The following is a 25303-nucleotide window of genomic DNA, read 5'->3' as shown; positions in this document are numbered from 1 at the left end:
AAAATTACCTTTTATTTCTTTAAAATTAGACGAAGAGCATAAAATATTAAGAGACCGAGCGACAATCCAGTTTAGAGGCCTGTGTGTCAAACTATCTTATCTTATATCGCCAAGCAAGCAGTTGTCAAAAATTTGGTTGCTCGTACGATATTTCAGCCAAAAACAACGAAGAAAATGAGTGCGAAGATCCTGCACGACATTGTTAGCGTAAAAGCTACGTAGTTTACAAATATAAAGTTTCCAGTTAACGACCTGTTTAGACCTGTTGCCAAGAAATTTACAAAATTTAGATTGTTGAAAAGCATAACGTCTCAATAAGTAAAACAATTATTTATGTATTGTAACACTAAAAACATTTTTCAATCAATTTCCAATTACACAGTTCAATACAAAATTTATAATATATGTATAATAATATATAACTTTATATGATGATAAAGACAGTTGCATGATCATTATTTTGATATAAATAGATTATAAACAATATGTTAAAAATACATACAATAAAGAAGTTGATGATACAATTATTTTTTATGTATTCAAGAAATATATGGCAAAAAAAGGGCGTGAAACGCCTTCCTGTAGTGTTTTATTCATTTATCTGTTAAACGGTACAGATAATTCATAGTATTCACACAAATATCACACGTTAAAATTTTTCAAAATAGAGGAAAGAATTTCCTTTTTCACGGCAATTTCGCGATAAACTTCGTTCCAGGGACCATACGTAAGATCTATAATTTCTTCCGCACGATTTAAATATCGTCGTGTTTTCTTCAACACGTTTCTGTAACAAAATACACAATGCATTGTAATAAACGGACGTAATTATACTTTAGCGTAATCTAAGTGATAAAAATTTGATATTTACTTATAATATTTTGATGACGTATTAGATTCCTCTTGCAAATATTGCAAGCATATATCCGTTAATTTATTTATTTCATTGCAGACTTCAATGCTCCGAAAACCGTATCTTTCTTCGATAATTACGAGACTGTGGTCGAGATACGAAATTGAATTCAACCATTGTCCTAAAATCAGAGAATAATAACAATGTTATTGGAATGACAAACAGCTCTGGACAGAAACGATTAACTTAAAATTGTCTGAACAAGAAAGTTTAATCCCACACGAGTACCATTTCCATATTTACATATTTTATATTTTTCATATCGCTGATACAAACCCTTAATAGCGTAGACCTTTGCCATGAGATCCATGGTGGCAGCAATGTCCTCGTGATATTTGTATAATGCATCTTTTCTAAGAAGCAAACATTCTTTCAATTTAATTAATGCCTCTTCGTACTTTTCATTTTCCACGCAAATTTCTGCTTTGGCAAAATGGTGTTGAGCCTGTCTCAATATAAAATCATAAGTGTTTTCATAGACTGCCACTCCGCAATCTATACAGTACATAGAAGATTGACAGTTATCACTCAACGGTCCGCTACATTCAGGACATTTCAGCGCAGTAAATTTCTTCTACAAGAAAATAGCAATTTTTAATATTATACATTATATATCTACACATGTACAAACAAAATCTGATGTACAATATTGTAAATATCTAAAAATGATGGATGGTTTACCAAAATATCTTCATATTCTGGTATGGTGCATGCTACACAATTGCACTTGAAGCAGTATTGACTTTCCATTTTTTCCTGTCTTTCTCTTCGCAACATTCTTCTAAAATCAGCCCCTATCACATAACATCGAAAGTGAAATAAAAACTAGAAATCAAATATAGCGGCTTGTTAATTTACCATAAGCTTTTAACATACCATAGCAATTAAAAACTTCTTCACCTGCCGCAATATCCCGCGTGGCTTTAGTTATTAAAATTGATCCTAAAAAGCTAAAGAATAACAGCGTTAATGCTATTTAACTATATAGAAATGTTGATGTCCCATGCACATTTATATAAGCAGTGAACAACTGTTTCATTTCTCATAATCAAAATATCTATATATTACCTATTAATTATATTAGGATCGCAAGAATGATTCATCATGCTTGCAGAGGGATAAATCGCTGTAGCTATTCTATCTTGTTGTTGAATAAGGAGTTTATTTTTATTGTTATCTGCTATCGCGTTTATCTTTGTGATAGCATGCCCATTAGAAATAAGTTGTAATATGTGTCTCAACAGTAGAGAACTTACATACAATCGTTCATCTCCCTCTGTCGTGAGGTCACAATTGAAATCGTTACAAAACTTTGATATTAAGCATTCTTTAAGATTGATAACTTTAAAAAAATCAGTACATTTCGACAGATACATCATAAGCATAATTGCCGTCTGAAAGAAAGAAGCGGATTAATTTGGGGCGATGGGATAAAATTTTGTTTTATGAAGAAATTCTCTGCGCAGACGTCACGTCACACATCTTATTTTCATGAAAATTGTATCGCTTACGATTCCATACGAAATAACGTCGCACGGCTGGAGCTTAGAAAAATTAGTCACTAGCTCTTGCACTTCATCGAGTCTGCTACCATCGGTCGCGGTTGTACATTTAAACAACATTCTTACAGCCAGGTATCCTATTCCAATTTGCGGCCAGAGGCCCATTTGATTGCCGACACACTCCCAGCGGTGGTAAGAGCGTGCTTCATCCCAACAATTAATAGTGCAATACATACTGTCGACACACTCCGTACATCTGTGTAATGCGAGACATTTGATATAGCTTTCTTTCGATTCCTTACAGCGAATTCGGCAGCTTGCACTAGTGCGCACTGAGTGCACACCAAGGCTTATTCAGAGTCTACTCTTATATTTATGGTCATCTCAAGTACATGTCCAAAAACTATTTAGCCAAACAAAAATTGGCTGTAAACAAGCCTTATATCCGTATTCATAGTCGTTCCTCAATTCTCAAGGTTAGTCTGTCTTTGTCTCGCTACTACGTTTTACCATACGCGAGACAAAGACAAACTACCCTTGAGAATTGAACGACTATGAATACGGATATTAGTGTGCACTAATGCAAGCTGTCGAATTCGCTATTAAAGAGCAAGAAGTACAGAATGTAGAACTCACGGTACAGCAATATCGCCGCACGAGCGACAACAATTGTAACAAACGTCAGCTTTAAAGTGAGACAACGGGACGAAAGCGAACGCCTTTTCAACGAACAGAATCTGACCTCTTTTGATATCTCTATTAGCTACGACGGATCTTCCCTTTTCCGGAGCGTATTTCATATCTATCGCCGCTGACGCAGACCAAAAATTAGGATTCTCGCCATACGCAACTTCAGGCTGTGGAAATTCCGTGCTTTCTGCAGTATTATCTGCATTGTCTTCCATACACGATATTCTTGATGTTATGTCGCTCATTTGTCTCTCCAATTGCTCTAAAAAGTTTCAATGGTGATTTCAGCGATTGTGCGAGAACATACGAGACGTCGACGACGAACCATTTTCTTACAAAGTGGATACCTGCCTTTCTTTTCACTTGGCATATTACGCTGATTCAATATGCTGTGCATTTGTAGAACAGTTTCAACGGCCGACGCTCTATTACCTAATTTCAGGTAACACTGAGCCGTACGCAGATGCAGTTTATAGCGCAAGTTCTCGGGATAGCCGAATTTAATGGCCAATTCGATGTCGTTGATGCAATCCTTTGCGTTATCATGTCAAACAATTAATTTGCTTATAAATAGAATAATTGCCATTACAAAGAAAATATGAGAAGGAAGTAACTAAACAGTTGTCAAGAGAAAAACAATGCGTCTTAAGCCAACGGCACACGATACTATTTTTCCTACTGGATTCCTTACGAGAGCCAACCAGGATTCAGCTTTGAGTCACCTGATCGAAAACTCTGCGTCCTGATTGGCTCTCGTAAGCAATCCAGTAGGAAAAATAGTATCGTGTGCCGTTGGCTTTAAACTGGAATCTCTCTATTTGGGTAGGTAAATACCTGCCATCTGTCCAAGTAGAATAGAGAGGCCGATCTGTTGGCGATCGCTATTGCCAAATCTACGCTATTCGTGGGGGCGTACAGCGCGCTCTTCGTATACAATTGCAGAGACGCGGCATACTTCTTGGACTGAAACTCCTTGTTCCCGGACAGCTTGAAGGCTGTCGATATATCCAAGTTCTTCCGCTGCTTCCTCTTGTCCTTGGTGCTGTGGAGATCTTTCAGCCACAGGGACACAAATTTCCTGCATCCCAATTGAGACAATACAGCACACCCCGCGCGCGCATTTCAATCGGCAATGAAACGAATAAGCAATCGTGTCCTAAAACCTGACTTTACACCCCAACGGACAAACACAGGTGTATTACTGTTAATTAAAAGTGCCAATTAGGGTGGAGCAAGGGTGATTTCACCTGGGAAAAACGAACTAGTTAGGAACTCTTCGTTATCTCGCCGGGACGAATGCGAGGGGGGGGAAGGAGAGACTATTTTCTCCAAGGTCGGGACGACGAAGAGCTCTCCCCCCGGGATTCGAGACATGCAGGCCCAAACACGACCGTACTCACATAACCTCCTGATTGCGCAACAAACGCGACATCAGCTCGCTCTCGTGCTTCATGTCCCTTATCTCGTCGTTGAGCTGCGAGAGCTTCAGCGTGCAATTCAAGGTATCGATGACCTTATCCCAGTCCATCTCGGTCACGGCGTCCGCGACGCGCATCATCGTACGTCGACGGGAATGACGGGACCGTAGCTCGCGACGTAGACGACACGGGAAGTTGCCTGTAACGACACGAGTTGCTAAGGGCAGCGCGGTAGAGGAAGGGTGGGGAGACCAGAGACTGGTAGACTGTAGAGTGCCTTCCGAGTTCAGCGTGGATTTGCGCGCGGCGCAGAAGAAAAGAGAGAGAGAGAGAGCGAGAGAGGGGGAGGGAGCGAGGGAGAGAGACGACCCTCTCGGTCCCTTCGCGGACCGATTCTTCGCGCGCGTAGGCGGCCGTAGGGAAAGTGAGAGACGAAACCTGCGTGCGCTGCGTTCTCGGGATTCTCGACGTTGTTCGGTGAAACGGGCGCGCGTCCAGTCCAGTCGTCGCCTCAATCTTCAAGCTCCGCGCGATCGTCGCCTCGTTCGGTTTATCCCGCGCCGAGGGACACGCCGCGGGTGGTCCAACCGGAAGCTAACGGTTCTCGGTGCCCTCGGTCCTCGGTGGTCAGGCGATCAGCTGTTCGGCGTCGAAGATTCTCGGCGCGTGGAATGCAGTTCCGGAAGACGCCGCAGTCTGCGACGTAACGCCGGGATTTAAAGTCGCGCTCGTCGCGAACGGACTAGATTCTCGGAGTCCGTGATAAGTTGAGGAAGAGAGTGAAATCCGCGGAAACATGCCCCAGGGGAGGCGAAAAGTTCCGTACAGCGGAAAGGCCAAGAAGCAGCAGATGCAGGCTAAAAAGGAGAGGCAACGAACCGTACTTGGTAAGTATCCATGCGTCTATTGTACATACATACACTGAAATCACAAAGGTCTTGCGACTGCGGTAACAGTTTTCCAAGCGCGAGCAAGTAACCGGGATATTTGAATGAATAGCCAGTACCGCGAAGTCGTGTATGCCGTGCACTTGAAGATAAAATTACAGAGATGGAATTTATAGCTGAACTGTTGGCGAAAGTTAGGAAGGTCTTTGTGGCGTCTATTCTTTATAAAAGTTTGACTGCGGTGCACGCAACGTCTGTATCGCTTGAGATAAATTTAAGATAAAGAGGTGAACTGCTCCAGTTCTGGTTTCATTTTTATTCAACGGCCAAGAAGAATTGAATCTCTTACTTTCATTGACTCGCAGCTCAGGACGTCATCGTTTCTCCCTAGTTGCATTATTCTTTGCGTTATATTTAGCCGAACACCACCGGACTCATAACACAAAGCGTTAACGAAGCATAGAGAATAGGCCTGTTCTTTATTACTGCACTACTGAACTAGTGCAATAAGTTAAAATGAAACAAATAGATTACCTCTCATTCCAACTCATTTCACCAGTGTGCACTAGTTCAGGAGTGCAGCAATAAAAAACAGACCCAATATGATTTACGAGACTGGTGCGAGATTTACGAGACACAAGAAGTTACAGAATAGGGTCGCTCTTTGTCGGCACCTTTGATCTGGGCGTTCTTTCTCTCTTTCTCTCACTTTTCCGCAATGTTTTTATAAGCTCCAACAGTGTCGATGGCTAAAAAGTACCTGGACCCTCTTCAGGATTGTATCCAGAAAATGCGCATACAAACTGGCATACATTATTTATTGTAAGCGGAAATGGCCTATGAAGAGAAATTGTTTTAATAAAAGCGAAGATTCCAGGCACTTTTAGCTGTTGATATACTGTTGGAGCTTATAAAAACATTGCAGAAAAGTGAGAATGCCCAGAATAAAGAGTGATATAACCCTACTGGTTATACTGTGACCATATTGCGAACAATGCCCATGAAATGCGACCATATTTTCACCTACCCTCGCTGGAATTGAGTCTCTTGGTCTCTGGTCTTCTTGCCAACAGCCTTGAAACCTAAACTTTCCACAGGATGTAATAAATTCCGCAGGCTGCAATTTTCTAGTAGATACAAAAGATAGTGATAAATACTTGTTGCGACACCCGGAAATCTACCTGCGTTAGCAAGATAATTTTTTGAGCGAGAAGAGGATCAATTTTGTATCTTACACTATAGTGAAACGTGTTCTCAGCTCAGTTTTAACATTTTTACTATATTGACCCCCAGGATTACTGAGATTTAATTTGAGAACTCGGCGCCTTGCATTATTTGTAAAATGTCTAACGAAATTGCGTCTTGTCTTTTCTTTTACCACTTTATGAAAGATTGATGTTATAAGAGACATGTGTGCCTTCATCGGCAGTGAGTCCAGATAACGAGGAGAGCTGCAGCAACGCTCAATACAAGAGGCAAGTGATGAGGATAAATGAACAGCCGAGCGATGGCAAATCTTCGAGGAACAAATATGCGCTGCAGTTCTTTCAAGAGTCCAACGAGAAATTGCGAAAGCGCAAGGAACGAGCTTTTAAAAGTGTCGAACCTGTGAGTCTCAGGGAACAAGAGGTCTCCGACAATTATTTTCCGCCCGGGATCGACATGCCAAAGCGACCCCCCTGGGATTTTAACATGACGAAGGAGCAACTGGAGACGAAAGAACAGAGATACTTCACGGTGCGTATTTGCGACCTTGCGCCACGCAAGCTTAGTTTATACAAGCGCGTTACTGACTAACGATTTTTTCTATCTAGGAATACTTAAATAGCATGGAGGAATTGGCTGACTTGAGCTACTTCGAAGTGAATCTAGAAACCTGGCGACAAATGTGGAGGGTTCTGGAGATGTCGGACGTCCTGTTGATTATTGTTGACATCAGATATCCCGTTCTAATGTTCCCTCCGTATTTGTACGACTATGTGACGAAGAAACTGAAGAAGGATATGATCTTGGTGTTTAACAAAGTCGACCTTGCACCACCGGCGTTGGTGGTGGCTTGGAAAGAGTATTTTCACAATCAGTATCCAAAATTACACATTTTAATGTTCACGTCGTATCCCACTTACAATCTTCGCGGTAATACGGACGACGAGAAGGGTTTAAAGAATAGGTCTCGTAAGGGAAAACTGAGAATGGCCGCGGAAGGTGCGCAGAAATTACTGGAGGCTTGCAGAGATATTGTTGGGGATAAAGTCGACCTAAGCTCCTGGCGTGCGAAGATTCAGGAGGAGATGCACTTGGAATACGATTTAGACGACATAAGTCATACGGATAACGTGTCGATAGAGACGATAGACACCACTTATTTTAAACACGAAAAATACAAAAATGGGGTTTTGACCATTGGGTGCATTGGAACGCCGAATGTTGGAAAATCCTCCTTGATGAATGCGTTGATGGGTAAGCGAGACTATTCCGTATTACGTAACTGTATTCTAATTATACGAAACGATTTATCTAATATTTGCTTCACAGGTAAGAAAGTTGTGAGTGTGTCTCGCACTCCTGGTCACACTAAGCACTTTCAGACCATTTATCTCACAAAGACTGTGTGTCTGTGCGACTGTCCTGGTTTGGTCTTTCCCTCGACCGTGCCGAAAGAGTTACAGATATTAATGGGTTCGTTCCCGATCGCTCAAGTCAGGGAACCGTATACTGTCGTACAATTTTTGGCCGAAAGAATAAACCTACCGAGATTGCTGAAGATTCAACATCCAGAGAACGATGACACATGGTCCGCTATGGATATCTGCGACGGATGGGCTCTCAAGAGGAACTTCCAAACGGCGCGAACAGCTAGATTGGACACGTACAGAGCAGCGAATTCCTTGCTACGAATGTCATTAGAAGGAAAAATTTGCTTGTTCATATACCCGCCGAATTGGACCATTGATAGAAGTATTGCTTTATTCTCTCTTATTTGACAAAAAATTACTCTTCACTGAAAAAATTATTTAGACAGCTATACTTAAAATATAATTTTTAAATCATATATCATGTGAGAAGTTAAATATTTGAAACAAAGATATAAAGATAAATTGTATTTGGGATGTGAAAACACAATGTACAATAACTAATGTTTTTGCAGGAAAATGGGAAAATCATGCAGATGTTGAGACGGTGAGATGGATTCAAGCTAGGAATAAAGGTGATAATTTCAGTACACCGACTGATAATATGTCTTCTGAAAGTGAAGAAAGTGACGATGAAAGACTGACTGAATCCTCTGGGAGTATAGCAAATAACACAGCGAACGGTTTAACGGAATGGCCAGACGAGGAAAACGATGTGCCGCTTGTAGCTAATAAGTTTTCATTGTTATCTACGGAATAATAAAATAGTTTATCATATATTGCATCTTACTCAGATGTTTTATTTACTCCTTTTTTTACACACATATTTTTTCTCAATATATAATGAGCAACCTGATGATAATGAAGAGCAGTCGAGTGATTTTCCTGTGTTTTCGCCCGCGAAACACAATCGTTACTATAACATAGAATATTTTACGAGTAAAAATAGATTATTTGTACAAGCTGCTACTCTTCTGCTAATATTTTCCTCATTTTGCATAATTTTTTAAGGTCACTGTGTGTGTATAAGTTATTTACAATGTAGTTCTAGTTTGCAATCCTGGTTACTTTGTTGCTTTGGTCCACTATGAACTAATCGAAAATAAAAATTTCTAGTTACAAAAGAAAGCTATATTGTTGAGACTACTTCAGGGACAAAGCATAAAAATAATCTATAACGATATCTGTAGGTACGCAAGAAGTAATCTCTAGTGTTCTAACGTTCGTGCCTAATATGAAATTGTGCAAGATAAACGACTTCTATTTTCTCGAAAAATATTTGCTTTGGTATTTTGTACAAGGCATTTCTCAATTATGCTGCTTATGTAAGTTACGCAGAAACACCCTGTTATATATTCTTTAATCCTACCGAGATCCATTTACAAACTAATTTCTAGCTTGTCGCTATAAAAGAATTCTAATCTTTCTAAGCCAATATTATTGTGGGCAAACTAGGGAACTTAATTAGATAAAATGCTACTTTACGTCGATTTTATACAACGTAATAACATAGCGTTACGATTATATCTTTAAATTGTCAAACTGTTTTCTAAAACAACAACTATACATTGCGATGAACAGTATTTAAGCTCCCAAGATCTTTTTTACGGAGTAACCTGGTATTGCGTAAAAGAATAAGAGCAAAAGTATGATCAATCCGATCGCAATTATAGCTTTCAGAATAGCCCATTTATAATTGTGCCAAACTATATACTTGATGGACTTCAGTGGATTGAGAAACCACATGAATGATGCATCTGGTCGACTGTAAAAAATTAAGGGCATAAAAATTAGATATCAAACGCGTAACAAGAGAAGAAATTGATATATTGCTGTGTTTTATTATACTGACTTTGGCTTGTCCAGTGGATCGGGTTCGCTTCTACCAAAACCAGCAGGGATTTTCTCGGCCTCCTCTTTCGTGAGCAAATGTATCTCAGCTTCGACCTTGCCCTGTACAAAGTAATAAAGCACAATTTTTGACAAAATGTAATTAATGTGTATAATCTAATATCAATATACTTAATTAAAAAATTTACAAAACTGCTAATTTTGTTGTACACTAGATACATATTATTAAACAATTTAGATTTATATATAAAGGAAAGTCCTCTCTTATGAGATAGGATTCTAATGTGCGATAGTAGGTTTTCAACGTCCAAATTCAATCGCAAATCTTTTTTCGCAACAATTACACGATCTAACAATTTTCCACTAAACAGATTTCACTCCAAGGGCAATGAATTCATGGTGGAACCAACAGATAATGTCTATTAATTTAGCAGAAACTCCACTATCTCGTAGTAGGAGCCTCTCTCAGAATAAGGGACTTTCCTCCAGTGGTATCTTATACCGTTAGCTCCATGTCTTCATTCTCTTTCTTCACGTAAAACGGCCACCATCCTTTTATACGTTTTTGCTTGAAGATGTTAACCATCGGCACAGAACCGTCTGTCTTTAGCATGCCCAGTGAGCAGAGCTTACTATTTTTTGCTCCTCGGGGAAACCGATTGAGATCGAGGGTTATCGCGCCCAAGAAATCATCTGCGGAGAAATGATCTGCATCCCAGACCTGCAAAGGGCGTTATCCTTATTTATCTATCGGAACGAGATCAAAATCAGCTTCATGTTCAATATTACCTGTAGTTCCAGGCGTGCGGGTATCTTACATTCGGTTTCATCCCAGCTAAATAAGCTTTCTTTACGATTGATAACGATCTTCTCTTCTGCTACCAGATAATCGAATGGAAATAGGAAGCGCCAGTTAAAGTTTCCTTCGCCGGTCAATGATCGATAATGAATATCGGTAGATTGACAGTCCTCCGGTCCTTTTAGCCATCTGTTAAGCATTGTTGAAGTAAAATGCAACGTAATTTAATAGTATTTAAATCTCGAAAAATGGGATTAATATAATATTTTATACTGTCTTGAAAGTTAAAAATATTTTATACTTGAAACTCGTTTTTGATTCATATTATCGTTAATATTAATAATCAATACATCAATATATCGTTAACATTAATACCAAGATTAAAACTAAATTTCTTTTTCTTCTCCTTTCTACATATTTTCTTTTTGGGAGCCTTCACAACTTTTGGAATAAATTTCTTTTGTACATTCACTCGTATGTAGAAAATATCGATGAAAAATTAATTCCCTTCAGGAGTCTATATTTACCCTTTTACATAAATGTCACTCATCTTCTCGCCGGTGAAGAAAGCGTCATCTTCCAGAACGACGTCGTCTGTATTCCATATGATAACTCGCAATTCATAACTCTTGGGCTTTCTCGGTGAAATATCGATGGATGGTCCGGGGGAGGGCATATCCATTGGAAACATGTCCACCCACATTTCCAATTTTCCCTGCTCGATTCCAGGTTTCTCAGGATTATAAAGCGGTCGGGTCTCCACGTGTTCAGGTACCAGAGCGCAACCTATTCGCGGAAAGGCGTTCCATTGGTGAAGAACAGCTAAGGCAAGATGTTCTTCCATTCCTAAAAGAGTAATCTTTTATGTGAAATGGCATTTATATCAACGCCGCTTATTCAAAAGTTTCGCAAATCATGTTATAATATATCAGATTATTACCGTATCTTACACATTATGTAATTTATATACTTATATATCTGCTTTTGTATATATGTACATACGTTTTTTCCATATCTGAATAATTATTCATAATTTTCTGATTTTTGTAATTAGATAAGTTTTAATTAGGTAATTTATAAATAATATTTGTATATTAGATGTATAATAAATCAAAGTACATATACTAAAATTATATGTGCATATATGTAGTTTATAGACTCAGACATAGAAGTATCGATTGCGTATTCTTCCATTTATTCTTTTCACAGACCCTTTGTATGCACATAATATTCCATCTCTTCGTTTGAAAGTGAAAAGGTTTTTCTGCCGATTGTAACGCGCCCATGAGAATACATTGGCCCATCAATTTTGCCATCTTTGCATAACTTCGAGAGTATCTGAGTCGGTTTCATCGCATCCCTCCATTTATTATATCCAGATCTGGAGCAGAAATAACGTGTAATCAACCTCCTGCATCGGAATTTATTTGCGTTCTTGCATTTGGTTTTCTTATCTCTTTTATGTTAATCTAGAAGGTACATTATGTTACTTTTCAAGGTGTACAATATGTGTGCAAAGGAATATGTAGCATAAATGATAGCGAATAGAAAATTATAAGGAAATGGTTTCTTAAGAAAGTGGTCTTGGCCAAAGAGGATCATATAGAGTGGAAGCTGGCCGTGTACCGCGATTCGTGCCATCTGACAGTTCGGAGACGCACTACGTGTAGTGTGTCACCGTGCAGCTTATATATCACTTTTTAACATTTATTCTCAAGTGTATGCGATAGCCACGTGCGTTAGACGTCGGACCGTCACCCGCGCGAGCCGGGTTCGATTCCCGGCGAGCAAGATTTTTTTTCTCGATATATTATTGAAGAGTGGGGGGATTTAGGATGGCCTCTGAGCTGGTAGATGGCTCTGAAATTCGGCCACGCTATTTAACATTGTGCTCTTATGGCAGCTTCCACTCTATATGATCCTCTTTGGTCTTGGCGTAAATACGTGTTAGACGAAAGAGATTACGATGAAAAAGTAATCACTTGTCCTTGTTAAAAATACTTTCTGGATTCGCTAGTTTTAAATAAATGGTTACTGACGATGTGATAAAAGTCGCTCTGTTGTTAGATTTACCGAATTGCGTGACACGACATTTGTTTCATTGCTGGGAAAGGTCTCGTTTGTGCCATGCACGACATATATATGATGCTATTCATTATATACAAACTCACTCATCGTATTTCTTCGCGAGTCCGCACGTAGCTCGATGTCTGCTGTAGAAGCGGTTTTCCAGGTCGATCTTGGTCTCGCCGATCATATCGTCTGTTCCGACCAAGTCCCAATCTAGGACTTGTACAGTAAGCAGAGAATCCTGCGGAAATGTTGCCTCAATCTCGAAACATCTTAAACGTAATTTTGCAATTAGATTCAAAATGTAGAGAAACAACGATGTTTTGACTTTTAAAAACAAAAATTTTAAGAAAACATACGAAAGGAAAAGAGTAATAAGAAGAACTTTTGCGAAGTTTATATGTCGCAAATAACTTACTTCTAGAAGCATTCTTTTCGTTTAAACAATTTCATTTGAACATAAGAAATAATACAATAGTAAGAAATAATACGATAGTAAGAAACGACAGATCGAATTTTGATTCTGCTATATGTGGCATATTAAATGTAATACGTAATAATGCAACTCAAAATGTCCGTAGAAAGATAATTTTCTCGAAAATTTAGACCATTGAGTCTCTGTACTGTCAGAATCCCTTTAATTAAAAAATTATAGTGCTATGATGCATAGAAAGCACATACTTTCCAAAGACTGGATTCAATTGTTTTGACACATAATTCTCCTTATCGCTAATCCTCTTGCCTCCCAATTGTAAGACCACATAGGGATCTGCTTTCCCGTTGAGATCGCAGGGATGAAGATCGTTAGCTTTGACGATGTACACCCGTACCAGAACATGAATAGGCTCGTTCGACGGGACACCCTGGAAGAATCCGTATTGTGGATCGAAACCCATCACGGTGTGATCCACTAGATCCTTGGGCAGCGGCCACTTGTAGACTTTCAATGCGCCCTTGAAGCTGCCGACAATCCTTGACTCATCTTCAGTCTCGTCTCCGGTCTTCTTGCCTCGATATAGCTCGAAAGTGTGCAACCATTCCTTAAACTGCTCGAACTCGAGCTGCGCTTCCAACTCTCCGGGATATATCTTCAGTAGAGCAGTTTTGTTATATTTGTGTTGAGTTTGCTTCGGACTAAGCCTCGAGACGAACTTTACCGCGTTTGTCGGTGATTTCAAGCCAAACAACCTCTTTGTAGGATTAGTTCCGGGATTCTTATCGCCCGAGGCGGCCAACTGACTTTGCGTGACAGCTTCGTCCAGAAGTATCGGTAGCGTTCCATTTGGCTGATTTTGGAATATAGATTTTTCCTTGCGCAGTTCTTTGTTCTCCTCGATCATCGCTTCTACAGATGCAAAGTACTTTGTCCACCAGTCCTGGCAGCCGTCTTCGTCCTCTAACGCGCCTAAATCGCCTATAAATGCAACATTTTAAAGATGACGTTCTACTTCTCATGTCACATATTATTTAGATTTATTGTTAGATTAATAAAGAAATCACAAAAAGTGTTGACTAATAAAGTTACCATTTTTTCTCTTAATGGTATATACATACATTTTATTTTATAATAATATATAGATACTTACGTAGATAAATTTTAATGTACACACAAATTTGAATATATGTATGTACATACATTTGCATTCACTTGCAAAAAAATTATTGTAATTTAATTAAAACAATAAATAATACATTATATTGTATATACATAATAAATAATACAACTGTTGAGCTCTTTATTTTATCTGCTGTTATAACAGTGGCATTGTAATTTTGTCTCACAAGAAGTTGTTAAAATATTTTAAATGCATCTTTTTTAATTAAATAAATGCTTTTAACTTGTTTAATTAAATGAATGCATTTGATTAAATGAGGTTTTGTAAACACACCTATATTATTGTCATTAGCTAAGCTCTGCTTCCTACGTAAGTTCTGTTCCGTTTTATCTTTCTTCGTAGGGCCAAATCCTAGCTCGAATCCAAGAGTGATAATGGTATCTCCGTTGTTAGGTTCCAAATCAGTCATCGATTCAAGCAATGATGTCTGTTGGAGTTTTGATTTAGATGGATCGATAGCTGCAATAAACACATAAATTTTTAAATTAAATCTCTGGGAATTAAAGCGCTAAATCTGTAAACAGAATGTTATTTTTTAGTTCAATCATTAATTTAATTTTTGTACATATAACATCCGAATAAATCATAATAAGCAACACAATTTATTATAGAGTAGCATTATTTTTTAAAATCATAATCAAAATAATAAGTCGTTATATTCTTCAATAATAGAATCATACTATTGCTATTTTGATAAATGTAATATGTTTTATTTAGTTAAACTGTATATTGTTACGCTCTGGATTTATTCTCTTTGCAAAATTCTAAAACAGCGTCAAAGCGTCGGGTAATTAATCGATCAATGTAATTACGTACACTGTAACTGATACAAACTCTTCTTCCTCTCTTGAGCGTCCTTTGCCCTTTTAGTCAAAGGATAGTACATATACTTGTGAATTGAATTGATGGTGTGAGTACCGACGAGGGTATATCTACCAAAACTCCGACAGTCCACTGCCCTTATGGTCAATGGTGGCCGATAAAGTTCCTGTTCAGGAAGCTCTAATTCCAGAAATTTAATTGGTGTATTGAAATTCGGATTTTTTTTCGCGTTTGCTATGACGGACGAATAGAGAATGTGGCCGGCGCATTCAACATCCACACGGGGCTTGTCGACAGTTAGTAGGTGAATTCTCTTCAGATCCCGCAAGCCCCAGAAGAGCACCTCGATTCTGAAAGCCGGAGCTATTAATTAAAAGTGCCGTAACAATCAATTTTATTTGTGACATATTCTTAAATTGCAAACAAGTCTTCTTTTATTTAAATAATGCGCAATTATTATAAAACTATTAGCCAAAGTTCTCACAAACTATCAAAATTGAATCATTAAAATTCTTTAGCAATATTAAACTGTCCATAGTTTTGTAAAAATAAATCACTAGAAAAATAGAGATCTTATCCCTCGAATAAAAGTTAAGTATTAGATTGAGTATTAGATTAACGTCGATAGAATATTTTTAAATATAACTCTAATTATTACTAAACGATATTTACATAAAAATTGTATAGACTTTTTTCTTTAACTAAAAAATACAAGAAACTTTTAAATAAATAAACGACGAGGAAACACCAATAACGTTACCGATATTTCGATAAAGTAGGTCGAATTCCCACGGGCACAGGGAGAATCGGACCTTGATCCTGTGCGGAACCTGGAGCCTGAGATCCGCAGCTGGAATCTTTGGGATCCGGCAAAGTCGGAAAGCCGTAATCTTTGGTACCGGGATATTCCAACAATTCGAAAACCGCCAGAAGTTCGCCAGCCCTCGAGGCCCCTCTGGTAACATCGTACCACTCCAAGGATGGCGGATATTGGGGTGGTGTGTAAGACTCGGAGGCGAGCTTGACATGAGGTCGCGCAATCGCCCGACCGATGTACTCCGATTTTCCCTGAAATCGTAAAGAGAGATTTTCATGTGTCTGACCACGTTATTGATCGACCGTGTGGCTACGAAGATGTGGCTACGAGGGAACTGTGAGAAGGGGAACATTTATCATCTAAATTAGCAGATTCAAATTTACTTATCATTAAGATACGGGCACTGTGAAGAAGTGCAAAGTGAAATCTAGGATTTATTAAGAAGGGAATGGATACAGAGTTATTTCTGCAATGCAAACTAATTAAGACAAGAATATTAGAATCACCAAAAAAAATTGAATTATTTTATTAAAATATTTAATGTCTGCAGCAAATGGTATTAAAAATATTTTACATTATATAAGTTATTTAAGAAATTATCGAGAAATTAGATTAAAGAGAAATTGCGCAGTAATTAAAAATCAGTTTTTTGGTATAGAAATATGTTTTACAATACAAGAAACAATAATAAAAGTATGAATTCTTTCGATGAACTATTTAAACAGATGAACATTTTAATTAGATATTCTTCAGAAATATTATTATTAGAGAGAATTCTTATCGGTACCTATATTTTCTTTCCAATAATGGTCGTAGGTTTGCCTGGACATATTTCACAATGGAAATACTAGTATTAATAGACATAGATGTATCTATTTACCACAACACTGAGTTAGGTAAAGGAAACCTACGCAAAAGTAATTTGCGGTTGTGCGGTTGTGTGGGTAGCGATATAACTCTTTGTTGACTATCGCAGCAATTTCGTGACTTGGAAACTTCGAAATTCCTCGCAGTCTTCGAAATTCTGAATACGCGAATTCTGGTATCGCGCAAGTTTGTCGCTTTACCTATATCCTAATACATATACATGTAACGAGTGCCATGCCGAACGTGTGTTATGTGTGTTTCTGGTGCGGGTATCGTGTGACGTGCGTCGTGTTATCCGACATCGTATAAACGTCAATATGTTTTATACAAACTGTCAAAGCAGAGCCCTCATGCAGTTTTAAGTCCATAGCTACAATATGACTCTGTAAAAAGAATGATTACGAAATCATAAAAGCGACAGTTTTTTTTTTAGTAACGTTTTACGCGTCATTATAATTTTAATTAAATTGAATCTTGACCTCATAACATATTATTAAATGTATATTTTCCGTTGATATATGTACAAGTTAAATATGTTTTGTAAATTCGAGTAATAATCACACACAAAACAGCCATGCACTTATTAAAAAAATCTGCTTATTTCGAATATTAGATTTTTAAAACACACAGATAAATTTTTAAGTAAAATTTTCAAAGTAACACATAGAAATTGTCTGTAGAAACAAAAAAAAATAACGATGTACAATTAAATGAAGACTGCTTGACTTACCACTTTATCCTGATCAAACAGCTCGATGACGATGGAGGGTGGATCCTTCTTGATCTCCTCGGCGGTGCCGTAGATTAAGATGTCGTCGAACAACAGCAACTCGTCCCACGTTGGACTGAGGGTTTCGTCGATCACTTGAGTGCATTTGCAAAATTCACCGCAGATCACTCTTGCAAATGGATCCGAGAGACCAGACGCGTCGCTGCCGATCAGCGATCTCGCTTGATACATGTGCGCCCTCAATTGAAATTTCTAGCAATCGATTCAGAATAACAAGATTATGCATTTATCAGGCACACTATGCGGACCGAAGAAATACGTACGTGCTTCTGGATATAGTGAATTACAGTAGGCGGCAAAGCGCGAGGTCTGTCCACGTTCCTCATCTCGTGGCTGACCTCGTATCCCTTCGGTAAACCTTGGATGAAATATTTCTTGTGCTTCAGTATTCCTAGCCACATGTAGATCTGCAATTTCGTTTGGATTGCCCATCCCGAGGGTCCGAATCTCTTTTTGCCCGGAAGCTATAAAGAAAAAGAATTAGCCAAAAGAACTAAAATATAGTTGTAGCAACTAAGATCTACAGGGTACGTTCGCGAAGCGTGCAGAAAGTTAATAAGATTATAGTAAAATCGCGAAAGAAAATTATTATATTCTAAGTTGGGGAGTTAGAATTTTGTAACATGACTGGTTAAAATTACTAATTGTAAGACGTTTCTTTGTGTGCAGAGAGATTTAAACGTAGATGAAAGAATGATGTGACAAGTTAAACATTGTATTTCCCTTATCATCAGAATTTGAACAAATCCCTTTGGTGCATTAAACTGTATAAAAGACTATATGTATGCAAAAACCCAACGTAATTTTCAGTATGCTTACTTTGAGGAACATAGTTTGCACCTTCCCACAATGTCGGCCGCATTCCTCGTCGACCACTGAGTAAATCAGATCGCGACCCGGTATCCTTTGGTACGCCACTCGTCTTCCGGAGCTGATTACCCAGATGAACACGTCCGGCAAGGAATCTTGCGGCTGTAAGAAGGATCAAGAAGTTCCATTTCGCGAAGCACGTATGTGACAACAGCGTTTAAGAAGAACTACTGACATCTTCGACGAGAAACTTTAATTTCTGCAGGTAGTTGTGGGCTGTCTTTAGCCTTTCCTTGAAGCTGCTTTTGGTCACGAGGGCTTTAAGGTTGCGCGACAAGATCCCGATATTCTCCACTTCCCGCTGGCACAGTTTCGTACGCTCCTTGTCGAGTTTCGTTTTCCCAACGCCCGGGCCAGTCACGCTAGACTTGCTAATACTGACGTACCGATTACAATTGGCGCTCAATTCCTCGAGGGTAGATTTTAAAAGCTTTTCACACGTCGAGTCTTCCAAGTGCGATTGTACCTCCGACAATCCTTCCTCCTGGTTGGAATACGAAGAAAAGACGTTATCGGTTTTATGTATTATAAATCCGTTGAATCGAGGTCGCTGTGATCTCTTCAGTTCAATCAGATAGCAGCTATGTTTCCGTTAAGAATCTCTTGAGAGAGAATAGAGAGATATCCGATTTAGATAAATATATTCCTCAAATAATTCTGATAGAATAAAACGGGAAATTTGAAAATCGTTGGATAAATAATTCGATACTATACTTCTGAAAACGAAGATATAATATAGTTCTTTAAAAAATTCTTTTTTTCTTTGTGTATTAAATTTAATCGAGAGTTTAATCTTTATTATTTTTAATCGGTGACCTCGTTTCGTATCGCTATCAATAATTTAAATATGAACAACAATCGACAGAGCATAAATGATTCAACAGCTCCTTCTACATAAATATTTTTGTCTCCATTGATTCCTTAATCAGTTTGACCGGACACGCCATTGGTTTTTAAAAATATGATCAAAGCTTGAATGGTTATAATTAATAATCTTAAAATCGTAACTTACCAATTTGTCGACGATCTTGCCGATAATATTGCTGTTGTACATTCTACGTCTGTAATCCGGCCATATGCTTCTTACATGAAGGCACGGCTTGTCGTCCCAGTATGGTAAGAAATAATAAATCTTATCGTGCGTCATTGGTTTACTAGCCGGTGTGGTACTTTGCCAGGATCCAGCGAGGACTTCCTGCAGCTCTTCCTCCTCCCCGCACGTCCCACCCCTCGATCCATCATACATCTGCAACAAACGATACGGGCTTCATCTTTTACGACGAAATTTACATTTTTTACAAAATTTCTTTCCAACTACTTTCTTTCTTTTTAAATGAAAAAAGTATTTCCGAAGTATAAAGTATCAAAGTAAATTCTGTTCTCTCTTAAGAAATTTTTAAATTTGTTTCTAGAGAGTTTATATGTATAAAATCTCTCACCTTGAAACTTTCATTGTGACCGTCTAGAGCGTTGCCCGCGTTTCCGATCGATATTTCGAAGTACATCGGCTTATCGCCGAGCTTCTTGTCAATCATCGTAGCGTCCATGATTGTGGTATACAGAAAGAATTCCTCGTTTCTCGCGTAGGCGGTTTCGTTGACGGGCATCGCCGGTTCCACTTCGACTTCCGACGGCGCTATTTCTACGTTATCGGTGATCTCGGTTCTTATCGCTATCAATAATCTAAATGTGAACAACAATCGAGAAACAGAGAGCGTAAATTGTGATTCAGCATCTCGTTCTACGTTGATTTTTTGTCCATTTGATTTTACATTAATTAATCCCAATTTTATTATTTACAATCAGTAATTATTAAAAACATAAAATAATCGCGTCGAATTAAATGCATTATTCATGTAATAACATTCATAATGTATAACTAGGTTTTATTATAAAACGAAATGCTGCACAACCTAGCTCTATATGAGATTCCCTCGCCCAAGCCAGTGTTCAACGTCGAATGCTCGTCTATGAGACTGTAATCTCTGATGCTGCCATAAAGATGGATAAACGCCGGACCAAAGGTCGGCAAGAAACCCTTTTCGCCGTCGTTGCTGATCTGCTTTAGGTCGACGAAGTGTGTACCGATGACGGTGGCGTGCACCGGATCGTTATCGCATAATTGTATCTTTATCCTCTGACAAAGGGGAGGAAACATCTCGGTAAAAACTATCTGCTCGTTCCATACTGGAGCGTAGCTATGCCTCTTCACGCTTGTTTTCCCCTGGAGTGCCATGAATAGAAAAACACAGGATTGCTTCTGGCATCTAGTACCCTCTATTGTCATTGTCGTTTCAAGTAGATTTAACAATTTTACGCGATTTCATGCGATTATTACAATTTTGCTAAATTTTTTATTCTTTCTCAAATTGTATCGTAAACTATGTAGCTAATCCTTCCGATCAGAAATACAGTGATAATTGACATAAGACATTTTAAAATATAAAATCTAAATCAAGCTCGTGAGATGAAAATCAATATAAATAAACGGAGCCTCCTTTCATTTATATTTTAAAGTAATTTTGCAAAGTCGGGACTTAGCCAAGTGTGTTGTAAGAACGTATCAAGCTTACGCTGAGCCCGGCAAAGGACACTTGAATGTATGGGTCCACCAGGTCCTTCACTTCCCCCGTGAAAGCCTTCTTCACGTTCGCCATAATGCTGCTGTTCATTTTTGGCAAACCGTCAGCTCTGTAAACCTTCACCACAAATTTCGCGCGTTGTCTCTCGATCGGCACACCATCCGGCAACAAGAGATTGCCTTCGATGTCGTCTTCGTCCTTTTCACTTTTCGGTGGGATTTTCACGGTGTCGCCCTTGCCAATAACACTTATGTCACATTTTAGGTAGCCTTTAGGACCACCGGCAACGTCATCCGGATCGGTGAGCAGGGCCCATTTGTGGTAGAATTGATGATCTAGAGATAAAGTTCACGTCGATCGATGATATACGACGGTTTTTCACAGGAAGGGAGAAATTTACAGTTAACTTGAGGAGAGTTTATCCTAAACAGTAACATGAGATACGGTGTTACTATGAAAGAAAGAATTTAAGACTTTGACATTTTGCACGTATTTTTAGAAGATAAAACATTTAAAAAGATATAAATAGGTATATATTAAACCATGTTTATAGAAAAATAGTGATGTCGCAACAAAATAAGACATAAAAAATATAATTTTGATATTAATAGCGCTTTCTCACGCTGCCGTTACCTTTACAATATGCTTTTCGCGTCCGTTTTCACAGATAAACTCTCCGAAACTTTTAATTTGCAGTTTACAGTGAAACAATTATTGAGATACAGACAAAAGAGAATAGCTACAAATTGAAAAGAGAGATCTGCAAAAAGCAATCAGAAAGCTTTGTTTTTTTTTAGAGAGCATGAAACAGCTGACAGAATTGCAGTTTTTGTTTCAATTTTCTATCGTTGTGGATTCATTTCTTTCGTGGGTGCGAGTTTAATTGGGAAACCAGAGTAATATAAACATTTCACCTGTCACACAGTTAAACATTCACTTTTATTAACGCTTTTGAAAATGCTTGGTAGGTTTGATCCGAAAACCACACGTCTCATCCACGCATTACAGTTTTAACTCGTACTCGAAAGTAAAGGTATCAATTAAAACTGATATGTGTGATCGGTTTACGTTATCGAGTGTGCGCAAACATCGCTTGTAATTCATTAATTGGAAACGCTCGTTTATCTTCTATAAATAAAAAAGAAATATCTGATAATAGCATTGGCCGACGCGCGTATATTATGCAACCTAATGCAATTAAACAGCGTATGATTACGTTATACCTTTAACGGTGTAATCGATATTTTGCTCGGGACCTTTAGCCTTGGGGATACGTTATTAGTTTATTCAAGTTTATTAAAGCATCGATTAAATATCACAGTGACCACGTAATGTAACCTTAATGTAGTTATAAGTAAAATAGAATATTAATGTATAATGCATATATGATATTGTTTGCCTAGCATCTTGTTCTTTAAAAGACAAATACATATAATGTAACAGAACCATCAAACATCTTTTTGATTATAGAAACTAAATGATATACTAGCAATATCTTTAGAGCATTAGAGAAACAAAAAAGATAATACAAGTGCGTCATGACACTAGCAAAGTTTTTAAATAATATGTTTTGCAAAATGTCAAACTTCGATTAATCGCAATTAGATATTTATCTAAAAAGAATTAATAAATTTCATTGTTAAAATATTAAAAACTAATATTCAATAAAATATATTCAATAGTATTCAATAAAATAATATTTAATGAAAAATAATGTTCAATAAAATCTTTAGGAAAAATTAGTTTGATACTTGCCATGTATTGTTTAGTTAAAAGGATATTTGTAATTATGAGTATCCTCCTTGCATAATAATAAGCTAAATTTAAAAACACGTTTGTAGTCTTGACTTATAGTTTTATCTTTATCGAGACAATACACGCGACTTTTTGTTAATATGAACCGAAGAGAATTGCCGTGAGTGAATTGAAGCGTAAATTCATCCGTTTACGTGCGATTTATCATCCCGATGCGATCATACGGGCGACCATAAAATTTTTATCTGTGTCATACAGTACTTTAGCGTGTGCGAGAACGCGTGGTTCGGGATTAACTTGGGCGTACACATTTACGGTACGTACATGCGTAAGAACATCCATATATGTGGAGGTGAAAAGCCTAGCATGCGAAAGATTCACGATAAAAATAGAACGTTTGTTCTCGCAACGAATGGTGGATGTACACAAATGATGATTGATATTTTTTCACCGGCACTCCGCAGTTTTCCCTAACAATTCCGTCCGAAGCGTTGATCAATTACGATCGTGTACAACGTTTCTGCTAAATTTCATTGCTGAAAAGTACGTTTCAGAAAGCTGCATTGTATGTAAAATAAATCTTTCTGCAGTGGAGAACTGCAAAATGTTTAATTTTCAATATGTTGTTATATTTGTAAATAGCCTGCGCTAATTACGTTCACTATTCATAAGAGCGTTTTGCCCTACAGACGCCTTTATATACAGAATATGTTAAAAACAATATTCATTCGACAACGTAAACTATTTGCCCGTTTGCTAAAAACGTTTCTATATAATTATAAAAAATAATGACGTAATTTCCAGGTACGCACAAAAATGTATTGGAGAAAACTCGACAGATAAAACACCAATACTACTAATATGTGTGTATATGTTAATTACTACTGACACATGAAAGACAAAAATTACTATTATTAAAATGAAATTAAACATATAGGTATTTGTGCAAAGTTAACGAAAATTAATACCCTTAAGCAAAGTACATATATAATATTATCAACTGTTTATCAAATAAATTTAACGAGGAAGAATAGTTCGTAAAAAAAGTCCAGTTAGATTGTCTTAGGCATGCGATTATCTAATCACATGAAACGTGAAATCTCCTATTTTCAGAAAGTATCTTAAATAGAATTGTAGAACTGGAATAACGAGACTGGAGAAGAACGAGACTGGAGTTGGTGATATTTTTTCGTTAAAAGGTATTACAAATGTTATAACAAATTTCTACACTTCTCTAAGTTTTTTAAGTTATATTGCGCAAGAGGACACCTTCGTTGTAAACACGGGGCTCGTTGGGACTCGCAGGCAGAGTGCAGAGAATGGTGTACTAAAGACTTTATTTGACGAAAACATTTATCGATAGAATGAAGTGCACTTGCCAGCATCGCATACCGAGTCTCATACCAGGTGTACCACTTAAGAATTTAGTTCACGTGCAACGATAAAAATTTTCAAAGAGATAATCTCAAATATCCGTTTGGCTTGATGGCTAAAGCAGACGAAGACTTTTGCCGCAATCAAGACCGCGTGGTGTATTTTAGATACTTGTGAAGAACATAAGTATTCGAAACACACAACTGATTAGTAGTTTAAAGAATTTAAGATATTATATCTTATTATATTTTAGATTATATCTTAAATTCTCTAAACATTATAATAATGCATTGCGTATTTTACATTTTAAATATGGCCTTTAGTACGTTTTGTAAATTGCACTTGAAATACAATGTTTGTTGCATACAGTTTAATGCGAGTTTCTCTCGGAGAAGGAAAATTTCGAGTACACCGAGCATTAGACTCGTCCATGGTCTCTGGACAATGTTGAAACCTGTACCTGGTTGTGCCCATACAGTCGCGATGTCTAACTTAAAGCTGCCCAGCGTTAGATTAGCGCGCAAGAGATTCCGCGATTGCTGCACCTGCGTATTATTAAAAGATGTGCTGTTTGAGCTTCTTCCTCATCCCCTCGCATTCTCATTTTGAACATCAAGCTTGACCTGTCGTCTAATATTCCTTGTAATTCCGAACGGAATTTAAATGTTCTTTCTCCTTAAGCCCTTCTCAAATTATCGATTTTCGATATTCCTCTGAATACCCGTTGAATGTAATTGCGAACGACAAAGATGTAATGAAGCAAAATTATTCAGGAACGCGCGCATTTAACGCGCAACTAACTGCATTTCGAGTGTATTAAATATCAATAGGCAAATTAATTAATTATTCTTGTTTCGGAGTTTTAAATCGTAATTTGATATGTGCGGGTAAACTCACCGACAGCGTAATGATTTTATCGAAGAGCATAACAGGCGGCATGTGGAAATCGAAGACAAAGTACTGAAAATATAAGCGAGAGAAATAATTAGTGGAGGCAAAAAAAATCGTCAATATACAGGGTGTGTCCTAATACCCGTATGTCCCGTA

General features: G+C 37.8%; 3 protein-coding genes across 5 annotated transcripts in view; 1 reads left to right on the top strand and 2 right to left on the bottom strand.

Annotated features, from left to right (window-relative positions):
• Positions 1 to 318: 318 nt before the first annotated feature.
• Positions 319 to 5045, bottom strand: LOC105560463 (SET and MYND domain-containing protein 4-like). The gene is made up of 12 exons (XM_012009608.1): positions 4962 to 5045; positions 4506 to 4722; positions 3940 to 4183; positions 3457 to 3637; positions 3052 to 3367; positions 2425 to 2671; positions 1982 to 2307; positions 1790 to 1863; positions 1595 to 1707; positions 1190 to 1487; positions 872 to 1034; positions 319 to 787 (listed from the first exon to the last, which is right to left on the bottom strand). The coding sequence occupies exons 2-12, from the start codon at positions 4661 to 4663 to the stop codon at positions 643 to 645; spliced, it is 2265 nt and encodes a 754-aa protein (XP_011864998.1). The 5' UTR covers positions 4664 to 4722; positions 4962 to 5045; the 3' UTR covers positions 319 to 642.
• Positions 5046 to 5314: 269 nt separating this feature from the next.
• On the top strand, positions 5315 to 8820 carry LOC105560461 (guanine nucleotide-binding protein-like 1). The gene is made up of 5 exons (XM_012009603.1): positions 5315 to 5410; positions 6840 to 7147; positions 7225 to 7870; positions 7946 to 8368; positions 8559 to 8820. Exons 1-5 carry the CDS (start codon positions 5320 to 5322, stop codon positions 8801 to 8803), a joined length of 1713 nt encoding a protein of 570 aa, XP_011864993.1. The 5' UTR covers positions 5315 to 5319; the 3' UTR covers positions 8804 to 8820.
• Positions 8821 to 8909: 89 nt separating this feature from the next.
• The window catches only part of LOC105560462 (otoferlin), a 41595-nt gene continuing 25201 nt past the window's right edge, over positions 8910 to 25303 (bottom strand). For 2 of the 3 annotated variants that reach the window (XM_012009604.1, XM_012009607.1), the window contains 22 exons: positions 25154 to 25216; positions 24717 to 24801; positions 21119 to 21462; positions 20459 to 20769; positions 19985 to 20228; positions 19558 to 19791; positions 18721 to 19029; positions 18495 to 18647; positions 17939 to 18139; positions 17616 to 17867; positions 17218 to 17268; positions 15962 to 16269; positions 15196 to 15551; positions 14653 to 14838; positions 13445 to 14177; positions 12865 to 13035; positions 11905 to 12074; positions 11221 to 11539; positions 10684 to 10882; positions 10397 to 10615; positions 9896 to 9996; positions 8910 to 9808 (listed from right to left, as the gene is read on the bottom strand). In XM_012009604.1, coding sequence (XP_011864994.1) covers positions 9628 to 9808; positions 9896 to 9996; positions 10397 to 10615; positions 10684 to 10882; positions 11221 to 11539; positions 11905 to 12074; positions 12865 to 13035; positions 13445 to 14177; positions 14653 to 14838; positions 15196 to 15551; positions 15962 to 16269; positions 17218 to 17268; positions 17616 to 17867; positions 17939 to 18139; positions 18495 to 18647; positions 18721 to 19029; positions 19558 to 19791; positions 19985 to 20228; positions 20459 to 20769; positions 21119 to 21462; positions 24717 to 24801; positions 25154 to 25216 — 5190 coding nt within the window. In that variant the 3' untranslated portion in view covers positions 8910 to 9627. The remainder of the gene's footprint in view (positions 9809 to 9895; positions 9997 to 10396; positions 10616 to 10683; positions 10883 to 11220; positions 11540 to 11904; positions 12075 to 12864; positions 13036 to 13444; positions 14178 to 14652; positions 14839 to 15195; positions 15552 to 15961; positions 16270 to 17217; positions 17269 to 17615; positions 17868 to 17938; positions 18140 to 18494; positions 18648 to 18720; positions 19030 to 19557; positions 19792 to 19984; positions 20229 to 20458; positions 20770 to 21118; positions 21463 to 24716; positions 24802 to 25153; positions 25217 to 25303) is intronic. The other variant, XM_012009605.1, reaches the window with a different exon arrangement.

This window comes from Vollenhovia emeryi, unplaced genomic scaffold, assembly GCF_000949405.1.
Source record: "Vollenhovia emeryi isolate VEMERY1.0 unplaced genomic scaffold, V.emery_V1.0 DF939229.1, whole genome shotgun sequence".
Taxonomy (NCBI): Eukaryota; Metazoa; Arthropoda; class Insecta; order Hymenoptera; family Formicidae; genus Vollenhovia; species Vollenhovia emeryi.
This window is presented reverse-complemented; position numbering and strand designations above follow the sequence as displayed.

Coding starts and splice junctions, on each gene's coding strand:
- LOC105560463 (XM_012009608.1), bottom strand. CDS start 4,663: ATGATGCGCGTCGCGGACGCCGTGACCGAGATGGACTGGGATAAGGTC. Junction 1,864..1,981: donor GATCCTAATATAATTAATAG/GTAATATATAGA, acceptor GTTATTCTTTAG/CTTTTTAGGATCAATTTTAA. Junction 1,488..1,594: donor CAGAATATGAAGATATTTTG/GTAAACCATCCA, acceptor ATTTTCTTGTAG/AAGAAATTTACTGCGCTGAA.
- LOC105560461 (XM_012009603.1), top strand. CDS start 5,320: ATGCCCCAGGGGAGGCGAAAAGTTCCGTACAGCGGAAAGGCCAAGAAG. Junction 7,871..7,945: donor CTTGATGAATGCGTTGATGG/GTAAGCGAGACT, acceptor TTTGCTTCACAG/GTAAGAAAGTTGTGAGTGTG. Junction 8,369..8,558: donor GAATTGGACCATTGATAGAA/GTATTGCTTTAT, acceptor ATGTTTTTGCAG/GAAAATGGGAAAATCATGCA.